Here is a 19,560-nt window from a genome sequence, read left to right as displayed (position 1 = left end):
CATCTCATTGTCTTCCCATGGTAAGGCCTATGCCCTTTAGGGGGGCATCCAGCACTGCACCCTCAAGTTGGAGGCAGAGCCATTAGGTCCTTATGGGCTCTACTCTCAAGGCAAGTTGTCGAGCATGCCGTGGGCAGGACAAATAGCAAAAGAGTGCCCAAAATTTAGGGTTGCGGCTGCTTATCCTGGTGTTATCAGCACCAACTTGGCGATTGACACGACTGGGTCAACTGAAGCTATGCAACACTTATTGCAGTCTGCGAATCAATCACTGGCCAACTCCTCCAAAAGGGCCGCACGCAACCAACATTGAGCATCTATCTCAAAAGAGTTCAAGAGCGCATAGTACTACGAGCGTATTAAAGTCTCGTGTGTTGCAGGGAAGGACGGACAAGATAAAGACCAGGCTAGCAAGCTTTGGGACTGGACTCAACAGAACTCCAGGTGCGTGATACTGGATGGATATTTCTACTTGTGTTTTTACAGTATTGAATTCAACTTTGAAACTAAGTTGCAGGCGGTGTCTGATGAATGAGATTCTCTCCTGTTCATTTCTGTCGAAAGTTCTGATGAGATTACACCTATTCCAATGTTCTATTCCTTCTTATACCTCGCACTGGATAGCCATAGTTTACGGGCTTTGGAGTAACATTTGCATTCGCCAATCTCAAAGTCCGATATGCACAAGGATTACGAATGGGATGAAGCATTCATTCCTGAAGTTCATCGCCTGGCTCCTACCTGTTTCACTGCTTGTGCACAACCATTAAGGTATGCTGTAGAATATACACAAAAGAAAGGCAGGGGGTTTTCATGTCTAAAAACTTATCGTCTCGTCACGCGATAAGGACTTTCGATAAGAGGGTCATTAGATGATGGTCAATTTCATCCAGTGTTAAATAACCAGTTAATTGTAGCTGGTTGCGTTGCTTAGATTACCAAAAGCTTTGCAAAGACGAAAGAGGATCCTGACCAAAGCCGGGATGAAAATCGTGAACAAAAGGTTTCTGCGAGATTTGCTCTTTTTGGCAATTGCGCATCATCTCAAAGTTTCTACTTGATCAGCTCACTTACTCAGCTCCAGCGCAAAAGAAAAATGGAGGTGGCTGGAAACCGAATCAAGTTGCAAGTGGTCACACGAGACTTTTGTTGGTGGGGAAGCCCGCAGGACCACGGGCACTTAACATCTCCACCCCACAAAAAATAGCTGTAGCCTCGAGCAAACCCTGCGCGCAACAACGCCATGTCTCCAAGTCCACACCTCACCGCTTATTCCAACCGCATTGTCGCGGCTCCTTGACGCCAATGGCCGCGGAGAGAGACGCCTCGCCCCCACGGCGGCTGCCGGACGCCGAACCGGAAGAGCTGTACGGCCAAGAGGTGCGCCTTGAAGAAGAGGCTTTCGCTTGGTATAATCCCGACAAATGGTACCCGGTTCAGATTGGTCATGTCTATGAGTCGCGGTATCAGGTGCTGCTGAAGTTGGGTTTTGGCTCTGCGTCAACAGTATGGTTGTGTCGTGATCTTGAGTATGTACGCGGGTTATTTCTAGACTTGTCGTCGTTTCAAAGGATAGTTAACTGACTGCTAGTCTAGGAAGCATTGCTATGTGACTTTGAAAGTCTATGAGACCGGGCATCGGCAGGCTCGTAACGAGGAAGTAGTGCTTCGTCACTTGGAACGCCTCGAGTCTGAGCACCCAGGACAGAAACTCCTTCGCTCCATCAAGGACAGTTTTGAGCTGCAGGGGAAAATCGGCCCGCACGTTTGCTTGATTTTCGAACCTCTCGGCTTATCTCTGGCCGATATTCGAGAATTAGCAGGCGGCAAGCTGCCAGAGAATCTCTTAAAGGGTTTGATATATGGCTTGCTACTGGCCATTGACTATATGCATTCAGTTGCACATGTCGTCCATACAGGTGAGGATGATTGTGCTTCTTTCTTCATCACCCTACCCCTAGGCGCCTCAGAGGGTGTTTTCTGCATCGTTCCCCGGATCGGCTTCACTAACACACAGGTCAGACATTCAGGACGGAAACATTATGCTCTCAATTTCAGACACCACAATCTTGGACGAACTAGTGAACGAAGAATGGAGGCTTCCAAGTGCGAGAAAAGTCATGGGTGATCGTACCACCTACGCATCAACAGGGCTCGAGATCCCAGATGACCCAGGCGATCCTGTCATTTCAGATTTCGGTGATGCGCAATACGGAGAAGGCGACTTCGACGGCGAGGTGATGCCTGATCTGTACCGCGCGCCCGAGATCATCCTTGGAATTCCCTGGGACGAAAAGATTGATATCTGGGCTTTAGGACTAATGGTAAGAGATCAGCCCGCGGCGAGGGGCCTACCGATTGCTGACGCTGAAATTTCTGCCGTTACCAGGTTTGGGATTTGTTCGAGGGGAAGCTTCTTTACAACACCCGACACCGCGATCGGAATGCATCCCGGGCAGCCCACTTTGCGAGGACGGTATCTTTGCTTGGACCCCCGCCGGATGATCTCCTGGATAGAGGGTCATCATGGAAAGACTTTTTTGACGAAGAAGGTTTGTCGTCGGCTATTCGAGTATCTCACAACGCAGGCTGGCTGAGACTGACGCGAGAGAGACAGGGAAACTGATTGTGGACGGCGAGATACCAGAGTCCTCGTTCGAGGAGGAGGAGTGTAATCTTGAGGGAGCGGAGCAAGCCGAGTTTTTGGTGTTCCTGAGGAAGATGCTGCAGTGGAAACCGGAGGATAGGTTATCCGCCCGAGAGCTAATGGAGGACCCATGGCTGTGTCGGCAGACGGCTGATGACTGAAAGGAGACTCATTGATATGAGGGTGAAGCCTCCGAGATGTGGACAAAGAAGAGGAAGGTGGTTAATGGGAGGGAGAAGAAAAGATACCCAATTGCTTTGATGCACCTTTGATTCAAGTTTCTTGGGAGGTTGTGGTCCGAAATTGTGTTCATAACTTGTTTGTCCAGGTGTCTTATCAGTACGTCTATCATGAATGACGAGAGGCGTCTGATGTTAGACCATAAGCGCTGCATATGAAGACTTTTGGGCGTACACAGTAAGTCACGGTCATCCGAATAGCGCAACCAGCAACTCCGCTCGGTTGTGAAGAAGAATTAGATCATTAGAATTATCCCAAATATGCTTCTATATGCTCCGTTTCCCATTTTCATCCCAAAATAGCATTCCCATTCCCATCAATATAGTTAATGACCGGGAAAGGTTTTCTAGGCGCCGGAACCATGCAAAAGTGCGAAGCATCTGTCAAAGGAGTGTCGTGAAAGCGAATAGCCAAATCATCATAACAGTCGTGTAAAGCGTCGTCGATTAATATGCGCGGATGGAATTGGGCCCCGCGCTGGAGCTTTGATTACCCGTGAACCGTGGTTGAGAATAGTGCCATTTACGCGACCGCAGAAATCTCCTTGATCGGGGTAGGCAGCGTGATGATGCCGCAGTCGATGTTGCGCGTCGAGTAAATCTGACCAATCGTCCAGTTGTCGTTTTGCCAAAACGTCTCCTCGCACTGGAGATCGGCGACGGCGCCGCCCTTTGCGGTGTAGCGGGCTCTGGTTGTTCACATTCCAATTAGCCTGAGCGTCCCTCATGGCAGAAACGTACTCCGTCACATTTTCGGCACAAATGTTTCATCGACAGGAGAAACCCCACGCGATGAAAGCCAACTGTAGAGAGAGAGAGAGAGAGGATGTAACTTACGGGTACTTGGGATCATCATTACAAGTCCACGACTGGTTCAACGCAACGGCCTTCTCAGGCGTACTCCACGTGAACGACGTGGCCGTGCTCTCCCCGCCCTCGGGCGGCGTGCACTGGTAGACCTGCTCGCCGTAGAAGAAGTCGTTGAGACGGCTGCTGGCGGCGGAGCAGGCTACGGTGTAGTTAAGTACCGGGTTGGAAACGTTGAAGCTGATGTAGCCCCACGAGTTTTGGTGCGCGGGCGTGCTGAAAATGTAGCTGGCGTGGTAGTCGAAGCCCGAGAGCGTCCATTCAGAGAGCTTGCCTGATTTCTGGCCGCACGTCTCCTCGCGCTGGGCGATGGGGGAGGCGAGGGCTGGGACGACGAGGAGGAGGGTTGCGAGGAAGTGCATTTTGAGGGCCGGTGAGGGTTGTGATGGATTAATGGGGCTTTTGATTTGAGAGGATGTGTTGATGTTATTGACTATGAAGTGGGATTAAGTAAGATGAGTTGAGATGAGATGGGAGAGGCGTGCTGTTGTGATGCAAAATCTCAAGACTTCAGACGAGGAACATCACGCAGGTTTAAGTACGCATAGCGTCGTCAAACTTTTTACCAGTCCCATCGACACTGACAAAAGATCGCCAGTTGCCTTTCCATACAGCATGCCATCAAAGAGTCTAAACCCGGGAGTCCCAGCCATCCATCGCATGAAAGTCGGTAAGGCCGGAGAGGTGGCACCGTTGAACCATGACGTAGCACAAAGGGTACCATTCTCGTATTTCTTGCGACCGCAGTCAACTGGATAGACCGTATCGCCATCGAGCGACATCCTTTCTCACCCATCCCATCCCATCCCCTCTTCCCCCACAAACGCGGCGTAGATCGTGCCCGTTGGCAGACAAGCGGGAGAAACAAAAAGAGGGGTGAGGGGGGTCGCATTGCTCGCTCCTACAGTAGGTAGTGGGTGAAGACGGTGCTGAGCGGAGCAGGGGTGTTGGAAGAACGATCAAAATTGCCCGATTCCGGCTTGTCGCTGCAGGCACCATTCTGGTTCGGGTTGGTGCGAGATGTGTATTATTAGAAGAATTGTCTCTCCTCCTCATATTATCACTATATTTTCACGTAAACTCAGCTGGGGCCTGCCTAGTGTTCGGCTCGGCAGCTGACAGCTAGCAGCTTTTCGAACAGCGTGTGCCCTGGAGGGGACTGCCGATCGCTGGCTCGTGTTGAACACAGCAAAGGGGATGCCAGTGGGATGGGATATGCATGAATGGTCTCAGTGATAGTCCCTCTTGCTTGCAGCGACGACCTTGTTGACAGTCACGGGTACACCTTGGACGCTTTGGGTAGCGGATGGGACGATTCCAGGGTCTCGTTGTTCTTCTTCGTCTGATCCCAACCAGTTGTCATGACAAAGACCGGATGGGATTTCCTCGGTCATATTCTCGATTTACGAGGGAAGAATAGATGAACCGCGCCCTCTTCGGTGGCCCCTAGTGATGCAAACGCTGGCAGATACGACCAGAAAGATCGATGAACTGGAACCTGCATGGAGCCAGGCTGCAAAATATGCATATCGCTGCGTTTGTTTTCTGGTCCCATCCGTCATGCGGTGCATTCAAGTCGCAAGGGGAGGAAGCCTGGAGGAAGTGACTTCGTTTCCAGCCGCATCTCCACTGAAGAACCACTTGTCGGATCGGCGCTTGTCATGCTCGTCATGCCATACTCGGCTCCGGTGGGCGGGCGGCGCGCTCAATTCCTCGTTGACGGGCGGACAAAGCCGGTCGTGCCTATTGTCAAAGTGCCTTTCGACCAGCCACTCGCTTACTGCGTAGGCGAAGGACCTTGGCGGGTGGCTTTGTCGGACCGGACGGAAAGCAGTGAATTCGATCGCCGCTCAAACGTTTCCCTTTCGCCTCAAACCCTCGTGGGAACGTTACACCTCGCCGCGGTTGTGTTCTAATCTTCACCGACTTCATGGATCTGGGACTTCAGGACCGCCGAACAATCTTTGGGTCCGTTTCCGACTTGTGACTCTTCGGTAAACGAATTCTCTCTCGAAATGGATGTGCTGGCTTTTCTGGTACATGCAGGAACACATCGGCGGCGAGATCTGACCGCTCTGTGCACACTATGATTGCCGTCGGTGCTTCGAGAAAAGATGAAGCGGCTGAAGAAGGCGGTCTGTCGCTATCCAATACCTACTGTAGACGGCGAAGATAACTATGAATCTTGTTTGTGCGGCATTGATCGTGACGAGCGAGATTCGCATTAGAGTTGGTGACAGCTTGGTTGTGAGGGTGGCTGAAAGCACTAGCCAAGAGTGAGGGGGAGATGTCCAATTTGGATGACTAAGTGTGGCACCACAATGTGGCGTAATTGGCTCCCCATTTTCCAAATGTGACCGAGATGACCCGAAAATGCCGGAGTCAACAATCTGCTTAAGTCGGACGCATCCCGGAAACGGCAGATACACCAACCCGTGAGAATGCATTCTTGCTGCACGGTCGACGGCCGAAACACGGGCCCGCCACATGCCTCCATATCCAACTCCGAGAGGTCAGGGAATCCGGAGCTACCTACCTACCTACCTAAGGTGGTGTCTCTTCAATCACGGGCGCGATAAACGCGATAAGATAAAACTGATGTGCACAGCCAATGGAAGCTGAAGTTTTAAAGATGAGGGTCCATCGAGGGGTAACGCAAACGTTCCAAAGTTGAAAGTTGGAGATTCTAGCCTGCAACATCCCACGAGGGACCATAGGATTCCACGAATAAGAGTCGATGAGAATCCACGTTGCTGATTTTCCACTCCAGCCTCGAGGCCCGATGTGAGCTTCAAGAACCGATCCGGCGAGCAGCCAGCCCCACGTGTCGACATGGTTTGTCGCCAGGGAAAGGATGCGGTGGTGGGGCTGTCACAGCATCAATCTTGACACAATGGAGGGGTAGAAAATTCTAGACATCGCTTGTGTTAGGCATATAGCACCGCGGCAGCGGCGGGCTCTATCACTCCTGATGTCCATGTTCATCCAAACTTTATGTGTTATCGAGAACTTCAGAGGCGCTTTTACCGCGAGTCCAAAAGTCCATAGGGTGGAATGAATCGCATGCAGTTGCCGCTGCTCTTCAGATGCCCCTTGATATATATCGTGAGGTGCAAAGTGCTCGCCACGCTTCTGATAGCATTGGAGCATGTCAAAACAAACAAGGCACCGCTGTAGGTCGTGACCACGTCTTCGCCGAGACCTCTTCTGCCGTCGCCATCATGAACAAAGTCGCCCTGTTGACCTCGTCCAAACACGAGCCGGGCGTTACCATCCGCCAACGGTCAGATCTCGTTGCCGCACTCGGGCCTACCTTCGACATCGCGGTCCGCTTTCAAAGAATAGTGGCCGTGGCGTCGTCGCTCCTCTTCCTCTACGCACACCTTTTCGCAACCTCAACCCTCACATCGGCAGTCATAGCAACCCGACTCTTCGCCTTTCATTCGCTATTCGCCATCAAGAAGGCGACGACGGCAGTCCGCACGTCCATGGGACATGTGTGGGAATCCAAACGAATCCAGAAGTTGAGGAAGAAGGTCTTCATGGAGTTTGCAACAACGATATTGGGCCCGGGAGGTAACATGCTGATCGTCATGGTCTTCTGGCCGGGATGGTTGTTTATCCTGGGCCTCGTCTTGACTCTTCGTACGCTGTCGGGATGAACGAGCAAGAACGCCACTCGTGGCATAACTTTCCCCCCTCTGATTCCGGCTCGCCAGACATAGTCGATGAAACAGCCTTCACCTCGAGAAAAAGAACGTGTTGCCGCCGGCATCCTTCCGCACCTCCGTATCATAGTCCTTCTCGGGGTCAAACTCTTGCCACATGCTCGCTGGATAGATGTGCTTATTGCGCTCATACCAACGCCGATCCACCACTTTTGTTAGGGTAGGGTCGTCTGTGGCACCTTCAAGGGTATTGATGTCGGGCAGGGCCTTGACTGCAGCCGCCTTGAGGGCAGCTGCGGTAGTCAGACCACCAGATGGGGCAGTTGGGACTTCGTCAGGTTCCGGTCCGTCCTTCTTGGGTGGCGCGTCGGCTTTGTAGTTGAATAATTGTTGGCCACCTGGGCCAGCATTCTTGTTGATGATGAAAAAATAGAACTCATAATGCTATAGAGAATTAGTGAAAGACTTGAATAGACAGAAGCTGAACTGACTCACATGTGGAATGATGATGGAGCCCCGGACGAGCATCAGGTCGTCCACACCAACTCTCGCCCATTCTCTTCGTGCATTGGCCTTCTCTCCCACGCCTAACTCGGCGCCAACTTTTCGACTCTTGTCCAAGAAGACCCAGATGTAATCGCCCTTCTTGACACGGACAGTGCCACCAGGTATATTCGATCCATCGTAAAACACAAACGGTATCGCAATTTCTGTAGCCTTGACGGCCTCCTGTATCGCGAGGAACTCCTTGCGCAGCGCCTCTCTCTCAGCCGCCTCGCGTCGCAAGGCTGCTTTCGACATGACCTTGGGCACAAACGCGACGGACGAGTTGGCAACGACTTTGGACTTCTTCGCGGTTGTGCTTTTCTCATCCTCGCCTTCGTCGGCCTTCTTGCCTTTCTTTACTGGCATCGAATCCTCCTCTTCCTCGTCATCGTCGCCAAAAGACAGCTTGCTGCCGCCGAGCTTCTTCTTCTTCTTCTTTGGTTTGCTCGTACCGCTGGCCGAGTCACTTCCGGGGTCTGGCGTCGCGGAATTGGATCGATCGGGTGTGGATGTGCCGGACAGGGCAGCTTCTCGTTCGCGGTCTTGCTGGTCGAGGACCTCGGCGCGTCGCTTGCGAAAGTCGGAGAGCGCGACGAGGCCTACGGTGCTGTCTGAGATGCGCTCAGTTGTTGTCTTGTTGGACGGAGTGAACCGTGAGCTCGTTGGATCGGGCATTGTGTATATATGCAGGGGATTGGCGACGGCGATGGTGTTGGCTTTGCGAAAGACTGAAAAGGCTTCACACTTGGGCGAGCTCTGGCAGACAGTGGCGCCTCAGGAAGAAGCGAAGCTGTCAGTGTGTGGCTGAGGCCTCGAGTTTGCGCCACACTTACGACCGGTGTGATAGACCCACATCCCGCAGTGGATCCCGTTCGCTGGCAAGCCCCCACTTTTATGCCGCCTTCACCTTCCCGTCACCTTCCCTCCGCCTTCGCCCTGCAGTGAGCTGAGTTGTTTCCAGCTCTCCTCCAAGTTCGCTCCCCCGCCACCTCATTATTTTCTCGTTGCTCATATTATCCCCGTACCTTGTCCATAGAACTGCCATTCTTTGTTCCTTGCTTTTGTTCTGTTGTTCTTTTGTCGCAGTTGAGCTCTGATCTGAGAAACCCGCCTCCACTCCCGCCTGATCCGCTCTGCTCCAGTTGCAGCCCGAAAGACACTATTTTTCACCGCCGCTAAGTCAGGGCGGTCTGCTTCCCGAGACTATGGACAGCCGGCCGGTTGCAACGGCGCCTGGTCCGTACAATGGGCCCGGGTCGTACCCTCCACCACCTTCTGGAGCGCCGCCGGGGGTCTCAGTCGACCCGTATTCTCGGCCGCCCCAGTCTACCACACCCACGGCTCCTTACCCTGGGACAGTCTATGGAGGACCGCCTCCTGGGCCGACGAGTATAGCTCCAGTTGAGCACATGTCTGGCCCAGCAGCCTATACAAACCCTCACGCCCAACAGGCTAGCATGGTGGAGGGTCCGCGCCCTTCAGCTGCCCTGAACCCTCTCGCCACGACGACGCAGGACCTGAAAACGGTCAAGACAGGGACCCAATTTGCACTCCGAGAATATTTGTCCCTGCAAAGAAAGAGAGGTCGACTGGATGGTGCTATGTCGTTGGAGTTGGAGGATCAGATCAGGGCTCAAGGTCGTGTCCTGCTAGGTGATCTCAAGATCTTACGGAAGGAGGTCGGAACACTTATCAAAGATGGCGAAAATCACCGCTGGCGAAACTGGCTCATCGGTGGAGCTGTGTAAGATCTTATGGTATGAGGAGATCGTGGGACCTCGCTAACAACTGCCTACAGAGCAACGTTCATCCCAGCTGTAAAGCGCATCTTCCGCCGCCCTTCCGATAAGACGGAAACCGACGTTCAGGCGTCCAACAGCACCGAGTACGCATTCTGGCGCAGCAAAGCACTAGTAGCCCGCATCAAGGACAGTCTCCTGGGTCGCAACAGCTTCGCCAGCATCGCCTTCTTTGTCTTTGCCGTACTCTACGTCTTCACCAACGAGGTTTCTCTGCAGGTGGCCAAGACCGTGTCAAAGAGATTGAAGCGACTAAGTGCAAAGATCGAGAGGGGTGACGTGGAGGTTGTCGACCAGGACATGAAGTTGCTCGAAGGCTGGCGGTGGAGAGTCCTTATGTGGGGGCAGTGATTTACGCGAGGTATGATGCATATGTGAGCATGTATGACGGACATGAGAAAACGACAGCGTTGCATAGTATGGAAGCGTGCAGGTTTCGATTTGTTTCCGGAGCTTTAATACGTTTGAAGAATCAACCACAGACATGTTTGTGCTCACGACTACTCTGCTATATGGGATAGCTCTTCCTATTCATTCCTAGCTTGTAATGTCATACCATCAAGTTTAGCCTCAGGACATGTCGAGAGATTTAGCCCGCTTCCTATACTTTGGTCGGCCATCAGGGGCCCAAGTTCACAAAGCTCTGTTGCGACTAGAGGCAGAAGAGTCTCAACTGAGACTATGAATGAAACATTTCAATTGTGAATTGTTCCATTTATGTGACTACGAGAAAACTCTCCATAATAATCACAGTGGACAGCAGATCTTCAACGACGTGTCGTTCACGATCAACGCTGATACCGCTTATAGCGATGACTCAGCAATTACACGCGCATATCTGTCTATCCAATTTTCCCACTCAATGTCTCCACTTCTCGTCTACCTACCACCAGTAACAATTTCTCTTCACTAACACATCGCGAACGTTGAAATCAAAGCAACTTCGACACGACCATCTGAGCCGGGTCTGATGTTCTCCATCTCATGATCCCGTTGAAAAAAAGTGTTTGATTCGCTCTCCAACATCTTGTATGTTGTCAATTGCCACCGGTCTAATCCAAAGTTCGCTCGGTGACGGTGGATCGAGTAAAGACACCAAACACCCGGGACAGCAATGACAGGCAAAAGACGAAGAAGCTCGGAAAGCACTCTTTCCGCAGCTTACGATGTCAGCTTACAAAACACAATTCGCCGGGCTGATCGCGGACTCGTGATACGGCCACCAGAGCCCGGTACCCACGCAGACGCCTACTACCGCAATCTCTACTCGACGGAACCCGATTTTGGAAAGCTGGGCCGCCAAGATCCGCTCTTCGGAGCCATGTGTGTGATATCATCACTAGACTTTGCGTTAGCACGGCTGACCGACTTTTTTCCCCAGGCTCAAACGTGGGAATCTTGATTTCAACGATCCATCTGCCGTGATGCAGCTCACGAAGACGCTGCTGCAAGCTGACTTTGGACTGGATGTTGAGCTACCTGACGATCGTTTGTGTCCACCTGTAAGTACAATCCTCCCGAAGTCTTGAAAATCTCACCCTTTCACTGCTGACGGTAAAAGGTACCAAATCGCCACAATTACATCCTCTGGCTAAAGACCCTACTAGATAGTACCACCTATGGTGATCCAGATCAAAGAGTCCTCGGGCTCGATATCGGCACTGGAGCAAGCTGTATCTACCCGCTCATAGGATGTACCCAGCGGAAATGGTCTTTCTTCGCGACTGGTATGTTACCATTTCTCGGATGCTTACCGTTCAGACACTGATTGTCAGCAGACATCGACTCCAAGACTCTGGAATTCGCCAAGAAGAACGTAGAATTGAATAATCTACAAAGTCGAATCTCCGTCATTGCCCGTGCACCTCAGGATCCCATGATCCCCCTGACCGATTTGGGCACAGAGTCACTCACCTTTGTCATGACGAATCCCCCATTCTACACATCCGAAGACGACCTCCTAAACTCGGCGAAGCAAAAGTCGTGCCCCCCTTTGACTGCATGCACCGGCGCGCCAGTGGAGATGGTGACAGACGGCGGCGAAGTCAAGTTCGTGTCCAGAATCCTCGAGGAATCACTCATCCTGCGCGAGAGGATACAATGGTACACGTCCATGTTTGGGAAACAGTCGAGCCTCGAGGGGTTTATCGCGATTCTGAAAGAGAAGAGCGTTGACAACTACGCCGTGACGGAATTTGTGCAAGGTAACAAAACGAGGCGCTGGGCCGTCGCGTGGAGTTTTGGCACGATGAGACCGTCGGAGGAAGCCGCGAGGGGGATGAAGGCTGCAGTTTGGAAGAAGCTGCTACCTCCGAGTGTGGAATCCGAGATCGCTGCTTTCCCGCTTGACACAGAGATAGGGAAGCTTCAAGACAAGATCCAAGAGCTCATGTCTTCGTTGGAACTGGTTTCTTGGGAATGGGACCGTGAGAAACTTGTCGGTATCGGCAGGGCGCGGGAGAACGTGTGGAGTCGTGCCTGGAGACGGAAGAAGATGCGAGAGGAACGAGAGGGCAAGACTGCTGTCGAGGAGTCACCAAACTCTGAGGGATGCAAGTTTGGATTTGAGATTGCGCTGGATATTGGGAGAGAGGGAACTATCCTAAGGTGCCGGTGGAGGGAGGGGCATGATCAGGCACTCTTTGACAGCTTCGGTGGTTTCTTCAAGACTCGCATGACCCTTTGATGGGCTAGGATTATCACTACCCGATGAAGGCTTTGCAGGTATTTCTTTGATTTGGGCATTCACCTAACAAGTACATGAGGTTCCTTTCGTTGTTGCTAGGGACGCATAATGGAGGTTTGCAGGCGATGCTTCATTTGCTCCACCAAAACAACACCTTTCTATATTAACAATCGGGCCAGTGCCTGAGTAGAAGAATTAATATTGAATCTTATAGGGCGTCAAAGAGTGAAGCTAAAGCCACAGGTTTGAGATCAATTGATAAGTAGACCGTCTCTGTCAATAATTGCAGCCTTTGCTTTGCCGCAGCAGCTTGTCCAGATGCCTATATCTGCGACTCACTCAAAGTTTTTTTTTTTAGGAATGAAAACAGCAAACAGACAAGGCTATAATAGCAGATGTTGCGGCTCGAGAGTGTGAATCACGGTTAAGTTGGTTGTTATGGACATAATAAGGCAGCTGGCGATTAAAATGCAAAGGATCAGTGAACTGGAGGCGTAGTTGCACCCACCACATTCACTTCAACACTATGTGGGTTAGGGATAAATATAAGTACAACCCACCCATCGACAAAAAGGCAGGGAAGTACTTACTTCCCATCATCACACCCAAACAAACATCTCTCAAGGAGCTCTCTTCTACGGAACACTCGAGCCTAATTCAAGCAACCTCATCGAGCTTCTCAAAACGCCAAAGACCAGCCATATTTACAGCCAACACTATCCAGAATGTGCATACCAATGAGGCCAAAGACCTGTCGTCACGGGGTTTCCAGGAATAGCTGCCCCGACTGCGCTCCTGCCCTGAGGCTTTGAAAATGGAATACATCAGAAAATTGAAGGCTAGAGGTCGAAACCTCCACACTTACACCGCGACAGGTTCCACCATAATAGTCTATGTGTACTACCTACCGCATTTCGAGTGGCCTAGTCAAATTAAGCGACCCGGTTGCAAAGGTCCCGTTCGGTACTTTAGTAAACAAATAACTTCATTCTTTTTCAACCCTGTTCTTTTCCGTAGTCTCCTGTGAGCCCTTTGTCTCATAGTTATGCCCTCCACGTGGTCCCCAAGTTTATCTTCATTGAATGTGCTATCTAGGGCGATTTTCGACCGTTCAATCTGCCATAACATAGTCACTGGCGACTTCTAGAGCCTTGAAAGGCTATCCGCAAAGACCCGATTGCTATACCTCATGCACAGAACGTCGCGAGTAGTGCTGGCTAAAGACAACGGCTCTCCAAATATCTCAAACTCCCTAGTAGGACGCGAAAACGGTCGTGGCTCCCGCATCTATCTCCGCCCACGCGGTGGCCAGGAAGTCTTCCGGCTGAGTGAACTCGTAGCCGGGCAAGAGACGGTTCCACTCGTCAGAGCACTCCAGGTTACCAGCCACAATACCTTGCAACATTCCAGAAAGCAGACTAGGAGCGACGGCGTCTAGGGTCTCGGGGGGGATCGATGGGTGCTCAATCTTGGGGAACCAAGGAGCCTTGACTACCCCTGCCTTGAGGTCGTCGGACTTGAGCTTAGTCACATCAAACGTCGCGCCTACGTTCGCATATTAGTGACTTTTCCACAGAAGAAACAAGATTCTTGGGAGCAAGAATTATCGTAAGTTCAGTTACGTACCACGGATCTTTTCGCCTAGCGCAATGAGCTGCCTGACTGACACCTGGGCGCCTTGAATCCCGCCAATGAGAGGCCATTCGCCTTCATACTCCACAGCTAAAGCGACTACTCTAGCTAGATCTTGTGCAGTCGTGAAGGTAATGATGGCGTCTTCACCTCCATCGACGACCAGAGCGCGGCGTTGATACAAGTTGAAGGGTGTCTCGAAGAGTTGTACATGCTTAGAGGAGCTGAACGGATACGTCATATAGTTGGTGAACAATCCCGGTTGGAACAGGCAGTATTCGAGGACCTGATATATCCAACACTGGTAAGCCGCGTGTGTCTTACAAGGGTCGGGATAGTTAAATCGTAAACTTGAATACCTTCTTGTCTTTGTTGATGCTTGCGAGGTACTTTCGAGTCTCTTCCTTGAAGCCGTACCAGAACATATGCTCGAATTTGGAACTAGACCAATTAGACACAAAGTAGATGCATGGTACATGATTGGGAAGACTCACGAAGCCCACTCGCTAGGGGCAAATCGTCTTACGCCAGCTTTGATGGATGCATCAATCAAATTCTTCTGCGTATCTCTCTGTGCGAGGTTCGTTGGATCGGCAGGTCCGGCGACAAAAGAGAGAACAGTGTGAACTCCCTGCAGCATTTGAGTCAAGTGGGCAATGTCAGTGTAGCTTGTCTTGACCCATTTCACTCCTAGGCCAAAATCGGTGGCAGGGTCATCCTGCAAAAGTCAGCTGATTCTTGAAAGGAAATGGCGTGGGGGACAGGAATGAAGCAACTTTTCTGGATAGAATCAAGATTTCGTGCTTGCCTCTAGCTACTAATGCATCAAGGATCTCTCGTCCGACGTCTAGCGGGATTCTTGATTAATCGTTGGCTACCAAGAAATGAACCAAAACACTGTCGGAACCTACTGCCAGAGCCGCCAGCAATCGCGATTCGAACCATTCTGAAGCGTTGGTGTCCTCGTGTGGGATGGATCTTTCCAAGCTATGACTGCCCTTGACTGTTGTTCTTGGTTTGGAAGTCGACCACGCACGTATTGGATCTTTGCGAGCCTGAAGATTGAATGAATACAGAAACACGGGGCGCAAGGCGTGGAGCATATATACACAACTTATTACATGTCGTTGCAGATGATTGCATACCTCCTTAACACATGTCTTCCTGGGCTCCGCCGTTCATGCGGCTCTCCCGTATGGGCTCAACACTTGTGAGGACTGGGATGTGTAAGAGTGCTAGGCATCGGATCGTATCTCCAGCCCCTGATAGTCCACTAGCCCCACCGTCATATCGATTCACCGGTGCGGCGGCGGAGGATGGCGGGGGATTACTAATGGACAACGTTCCCTCCTTGTCAGCTGATCGCCGCTACACTCCTCCGTCAAACCGGCGGTCGAACAAAGATACGCCTTTTGGGCTTCTTACGAGTCACACTTGACCATCATTGACCTCAAGATTTGTGCTCAGTGCGTCGAATTAAACTTGACGATGACGGCAACCGAAAAAATCCCGGCCGAGGAGCTTCCACTCGTCGACTCCGCTCCGGCGCCGAAACGGCGGAAGCTGCGCAAGGGCACACAAAGCTGTTGGGAATGCAAGCGGCGAAAAGCCCGCTGTACATTTTCGCCCTCCACACAGGAAATCTGCGATGGCTGTAAGCGCCGCGGGAGTGATTGCGTCAGTCAAGAGGTCGCTGATCTGCCACCTCCTCCTGGCAGCAATAAGCATATCGTGGATAGACTTGGCCAAGTTGAGGCGTTGGTGAGACAGCTGATGAAATCAGGAACCCAGAGAGAGTACCGTATTGAAGAGCGGCCCGTCTCTCCAGCTGAATCTCAGGACCAAATCGGGGATGAGAGAACTGCGCCTAGGCGATCGGCTTCCTCCGTCGTTCCCTCAACTGTAATCTCTCAACCCCGTCGCTCAGAATCTCCAAATGATGATGCTCGAGCTGCAACAACGTTGGTACGTGTTTGTAGATGCACATGGCACGACATTGAGGCTTATCGTCTAGGAGACACGCTCTCAGAGGAGGTTCTCGCCTGTGCGCTCCTCAGTCGAGCGACTCGCACCTCCAACTCTCCCTGAATCCTCCACACAACCAGACGAGACTATCTCCAAGCACCTACTCGCTGCATGGCCAAGCCCGGAAGACATGGCTATCATCTTGGCAATCCCGGTGGAAACTTCGCAAATCATCCGAGCTGTCATATGCACGAGAATAAGCCCAAAACCGTCCACCCTTCCGCTATCCGCGGCTTTGCTACAACTACCGCCCACTGGGTCACATCCGGTACTCATCGCGAGGAGTCTATTGATCTTAGCCTCGTTCCTCCAAGGTATGCCATTTTCCGCGGCCCATCACCTAGAGAAGCTCAGCACCAGCTGGCACAGCATGATGTCCCGAGCGGTAAAGACGGCCCACGACTTGGTCACATGCAAGGACGAGCTAGTTGATTCTCTGGAAGGCCTTGAATGCATCATGCTGGAGGGCCTCTACGAGAATTACGCCGGCAATCTGCGTGTTTCTTGGCTCGCCGGACGCCGGGGAGTCGCGATTGCGCAGATGCTCGGCCTCAGTCGGGGCATCAAACCACGCTCCCTCGTCGGCTCAATCATCGAACCGAATGATCTATGGTTCCGGCTCGTACAATTTGATCGCTACCTTTCCCTCATGTTAGGCTTGCCACAGAGCGCACTGGAAGACGTCTACGCTCGCCCAGACACCCTAGAAGGTTGTCTTCCACTAGATCGATTTCTCCGCCTCTGCACCGTCGCTTGCGGACGCTTGTTACAACGGGATCCTTCGGAAGTATATAACTACGGAAAGGCGAAGAAAATTGACCAATTGCTGCAAGAAGCCTCAACCGTGATGCCAGCGCAGTGGTGGGTCGCTCCGACCCTAGCCTCGGAAAAGGGCCATCTAGAGATGATTCGGGAAACGTTGCGGTTCAACGACCACTTTATGTATTATCATCTCCTTCTTCAGCTCCATTTCCCCAACATCTTGCGCCCAACATCGAAGCATGACAAAGCGACAGCCGTGACGGCAAGTCGAGAGATTCTTTCCAGATTTTTGTCCTTTCGCGCGACTCGACCCGCGCAATTCTATTGCCGAGGGGTTGATTTGATAGCATTTCTATCCTGCACTGCATTGTGTCTAGCCTACATTTGCGACGCCTCTGAAGATAAGACGGACAGAAAGAGCTTCTACTTCTCTGCACATCAACGTCTTAGCGATCGGGGCATGCTAGAGCAGGCTCTGGTCGTGATGCAGAAACTTGTGGACCAGTACAACGACGAGATTGCTACAAGAGTGGCTACGCTTCTCAAACATCTATTGCACATCCAGGAAGATATGACGTTGGGAGAGAGATACAAGGTTGCATTTTCGCCAGAAACATCCGTGGATGACGATCTCGGATACCGGGTGAAGCTGACGGATCAAGATACTGTCCTGAACATCTGTCTCCCGCACTTTTGGGTCATCAGGGTTGAAAAGTTACATGACGGGATGTCGATACCGATCGGATCGAATTTGCAATCTCTGTACCATCGTTGTTCTCAAGATGAGGTTCCGTGCTCAACCGGAAGACAAGACACCGTTGTTCCGCTTCCTGGAGATCAGGAACTGCAGAATCTGGTACAGTGCCCATGCGAGGAAAGCTGGGCACTAGATAACTTGGATTTCACTTTCTTAGACAACTACATAGGGGGGAGCTTGGGTATGAGCACCGAAACCGCTTAGCAGGCTTAGTCGTGGGATCGCTATCCAGAACAGCAGGTAAAGCAGCTTCTTTGGCTGGCCCAAGTTCAAAAGACAAATGAATCGAGATGAGATGGCCATACACCAGAGTTGGACAAGAAAGGAATAAGATATCTGGCAATGGAAAGAACATCAGAGAAGAAGGTTACACCAGACCAAGATGTCTCAGAGCAGTCCAAACTCTCTGCACATTATTTCCCATTCCATTCGCCGCCAACTGCGGTCTCATCATTCCCCTGATGTGTGTCTGGCCCATAGCATCCATCGACTCCCACATCTGTCTCAACACCTCCATCTCGAATATCGATTCGCGAAAGATGCGAGCGTATCCCACAAACAGAATCTGCATCGCGGTTGGAGGCAGAAATGCCTCCACGCTCGGCAGAAAGTCGAGGAGGAACTCTGCAATTGGTCTTGCCAGCAAATCGGAGCATCCAAAGGCACGGTCCTGGTCTAGCACACAACACAGTATGAAGATGTGCCAGAATATCTCCCGTACCGTCACAAATTGATCGCGGGCGTTCGCGAGGAGGTAACGCGGCCGGGCGAACAGGTCAAAGGCAGCGCCGCTGCGGCTGCCAGTGCCCACGCCCATACCCGCGCCCGCGGCCCCGTACGACGGCGCGCATGCCTGACTGAGGCCTTCGAGGTGTCGGAAGATGAATGTCGCGCCGCGGGCGAAGGCTTGGTCGAAATTCTGGGGTTCCATCAGGGTTCCCATGAAGCCATCATCGTAGCCTCGGAGGAACTCTGGGACGGGGAAGAGACCCTGCTGCATGAAGTTTCGGGTTCGGGGGAGGTGTTCATGGAGCAGGTCGCGCTCGAGTAGAACCCGCGAGCCATCGGGGAGGAGGACTGTGACTCGGTTGCGAATCCGGCCTGGCTGGCTGGGGCGCAGGGGTGCGGGGCCGAAGTTGTTGTTGGTGATGTTGAAGAGTTGTGAGAAGTCGAAGAGGCGGGGACCTGGGTTCGCAAAGGCTGGAGTGGCAGGGCCGCGTGGGTAGGGCCCGAAGTTGTTGAAGTTGACGCCAGGTCTGTTGCCAGCTGCGTTATTGAATGGAAACCAGTTGAAGTCTGGTTGGGGCTGGTTAGGCCACGGGCGGAACATTTCGAATCTGGGGCACAACCAGGTTTGTAAGATTCGCGTAATTACGTCAATAGTTAGGAACGCTACGAAAGAAGGGATCGGGACTTGAGTTATATTAGGAAGATCTGCCTTGGTCTCAATTAAGCCTCCAATTTCTGGGTTTTGCTCATGGTCACACATGCACAATCAATACACCAAGAAAGGGCGGGGTCCAGTGTTTGTTGTTTAGTAATGAAGCTTGTACGTCTCGAGTTCTCTTCGGCGGTGAGGGCCTGTACGCAGCCGAATTACTGTCGACTGAACACCAGCTACGTGACGGATGCACATGTAGCGGTCAAGGATGCCACAAGGTGCCGAAGTCGCTACCTTCATACTGCATAAAGCGGTAATACATCAGTAGAGCCTGAATTTCAGATGAGATCCCTTCATCCTGGCGGGGACTTGATCTACGTAAAAGGTTAATCAGTTGATTGAGGTTACGGGGAACGGTTTTGAGTAACATTTTCCAGACAGGCCTTCGCCCGGGACTCAACTTCGTTGTCTTCATCAGTTTGAAGGATGTCCTGCAGGCTACCTCAGGCTTCAAATCAGCAAGTATCCTTGCCTGATCAGGTAAGTAGATC

The 19,560-nt window shown here is 51.9% G+C and overlaps 7 protein-coding genes across 7 annotated transcripts; 3 read left to right on the top strand and 4 right to left on the bottom strand.

Annotated features, from left to right (window-relative positions):
- Positions 1–1,305: 1,305 nt before the first annotated feature.
- Positions 1,306–2,808, top strand: N0V96_003032 (uncharacterized protein; the record flags this gene model as incomplete). The annotated part of the gene is made up of 5 exons (XM_065756714.1): positions 1,306–1,506; positions 1,646–1,853; positions 2,152–2,324; positions 2,390–2,552; positions 2,618–2,808. 5 exons carry the CDS (start codon positions 1,306–1,308, stop codon positions 2,806–2,808), a joined length of 936 nt encoding a protein of 311 aa, XP_065614481.1.
- Positions 2,809–3,409: 601 nt separating this feature from the next.
- Positions 3,410–4,115, bottom strand: N0V96_003031 (uncharacterized protein; the record flags this gene model as incomplete). Its single annotated transcript, XM_053189815.2, has 2 exons — positions 3,410–3,575; positions 3,724–4,115. The coding sequence occupies 2 exons, from the start codon at positions 4,113–4,115 to the stop codon at positions 3,410–3,412; spliced, it is 558 nt and encodes a 185-aa protein (XP_053052738.1).
- A 3,378-nt stretch (positions 4,116–7,493) lies between these two features.
- N0V96_003030 (uncharacterized protein) lies at positions 7,494–8,642 on the bottom strand (the record flags this gene model as incomplete). Its single annotated transcript, XM_053189816.2, has 2 exons — positions 7,494–7,865; positions 7,917–8,642. The coding sequence occupies 2 exons, from the start codon at positions 8,640–8,642 to the stop codon at positions 7,494–7,496; spliced, it is 1,098 nt and encodes a 365-aa protein (XP_053052739.2).
- Positions 8,643–9,424: 782 nt separating this feature from the next.
- N0V96_003029 (uncharacterized protein) lies at positions 9,425–10,117 on the top strand (the record flags this gene model as incomplete). The annotated part of the gene is made up of 2 exons (XM_053189817.2): positions 9,425–9,711; positions 9,766–10,117. 2 exons carry the CDS (start codon positions 9,425–9,427, stop codon positions 10,115–10,117), a joined length of 639 nt encoding a protein of 212 aa, XP_053052740.2.
- A 970-nt stretch (positions 10,118–11,087) lies between these two features.
- N0V96_003028 (uncharacterized protein) lies at positions 11,088–12,452 on the top strand (the record flags this gene model as incomplete). Its single annotated transcript, XM_065756713.1, has 2 exons — positions 11,088–11,091; positions 11,545–12,452. 2 exons carry the CDS (start codon positions 11,088–11,090, stop codon positions 12,450–12,452), a joined length of 912 nt encoding a protein of 303 aa, XP_065614480.1.
- Positions 12,453–13,704: 1,252 nt separating this feature from the next.
- Positions 13,705–14,724, bottom strand: N0V96_003027 (uncharacterized protein; the record flags this gene model as incomplete). The annotated part of the gene is made up of 4 exons (XM_065756712.1): positions 13,705–13,997; positions 14,079–14,308; positions 14,436–14,525; positions 14,579–14,724. 4 exons carry the CDS (start codon positions 14,722–14,724, stop codon positions 13,705–13,707), a joined length of 759 nt encoding a protein of 252 aa, XP_065614479.1.
- Positions 14,725–17,995: 3,271 nt separating this feature from the next.
- N0V96_003026 (uncharacterized protein) lies at positions 17,996–18,958 on the bottom strand (the record flags this gene model as incomplete). Its single annotated transcript, XM_053189820.2, has 1 exon — positions 17,996–18,958. One exon carries the CDS (start codon positions 18,956–18,958, stop codon positions 17,996–17,998), a length of 963 nt encoding a protein of 320 aa, XP_053052743.2.
- Between the last annotated feature and the right edge of the window lie 602 nt (positions 18,959–19,560).

The sequence above is a fragment of the Colletotrichum fioriniae genome (assembly GCF_027942845.1).
Source record: "Colletotrichum fioriniae strain IMI 355084 chromosome Unknown scaffold_3, whole genome shotgun sequence".
In the NCBI taxonomy this organism is placed as follows: domain Eukaryota; kingdom Fungi; phylum Ascomycota; class Sordariomycetes; order Glomerellales; family Glomerellaceae; genus Colletotrichum; species Colletotrichum fioriniae.
The sequence above is the reverse complement of the archived record's forward strand: the minus strand, read 5'-3'. Positions and strand labels throughout refer to the sequence as shown.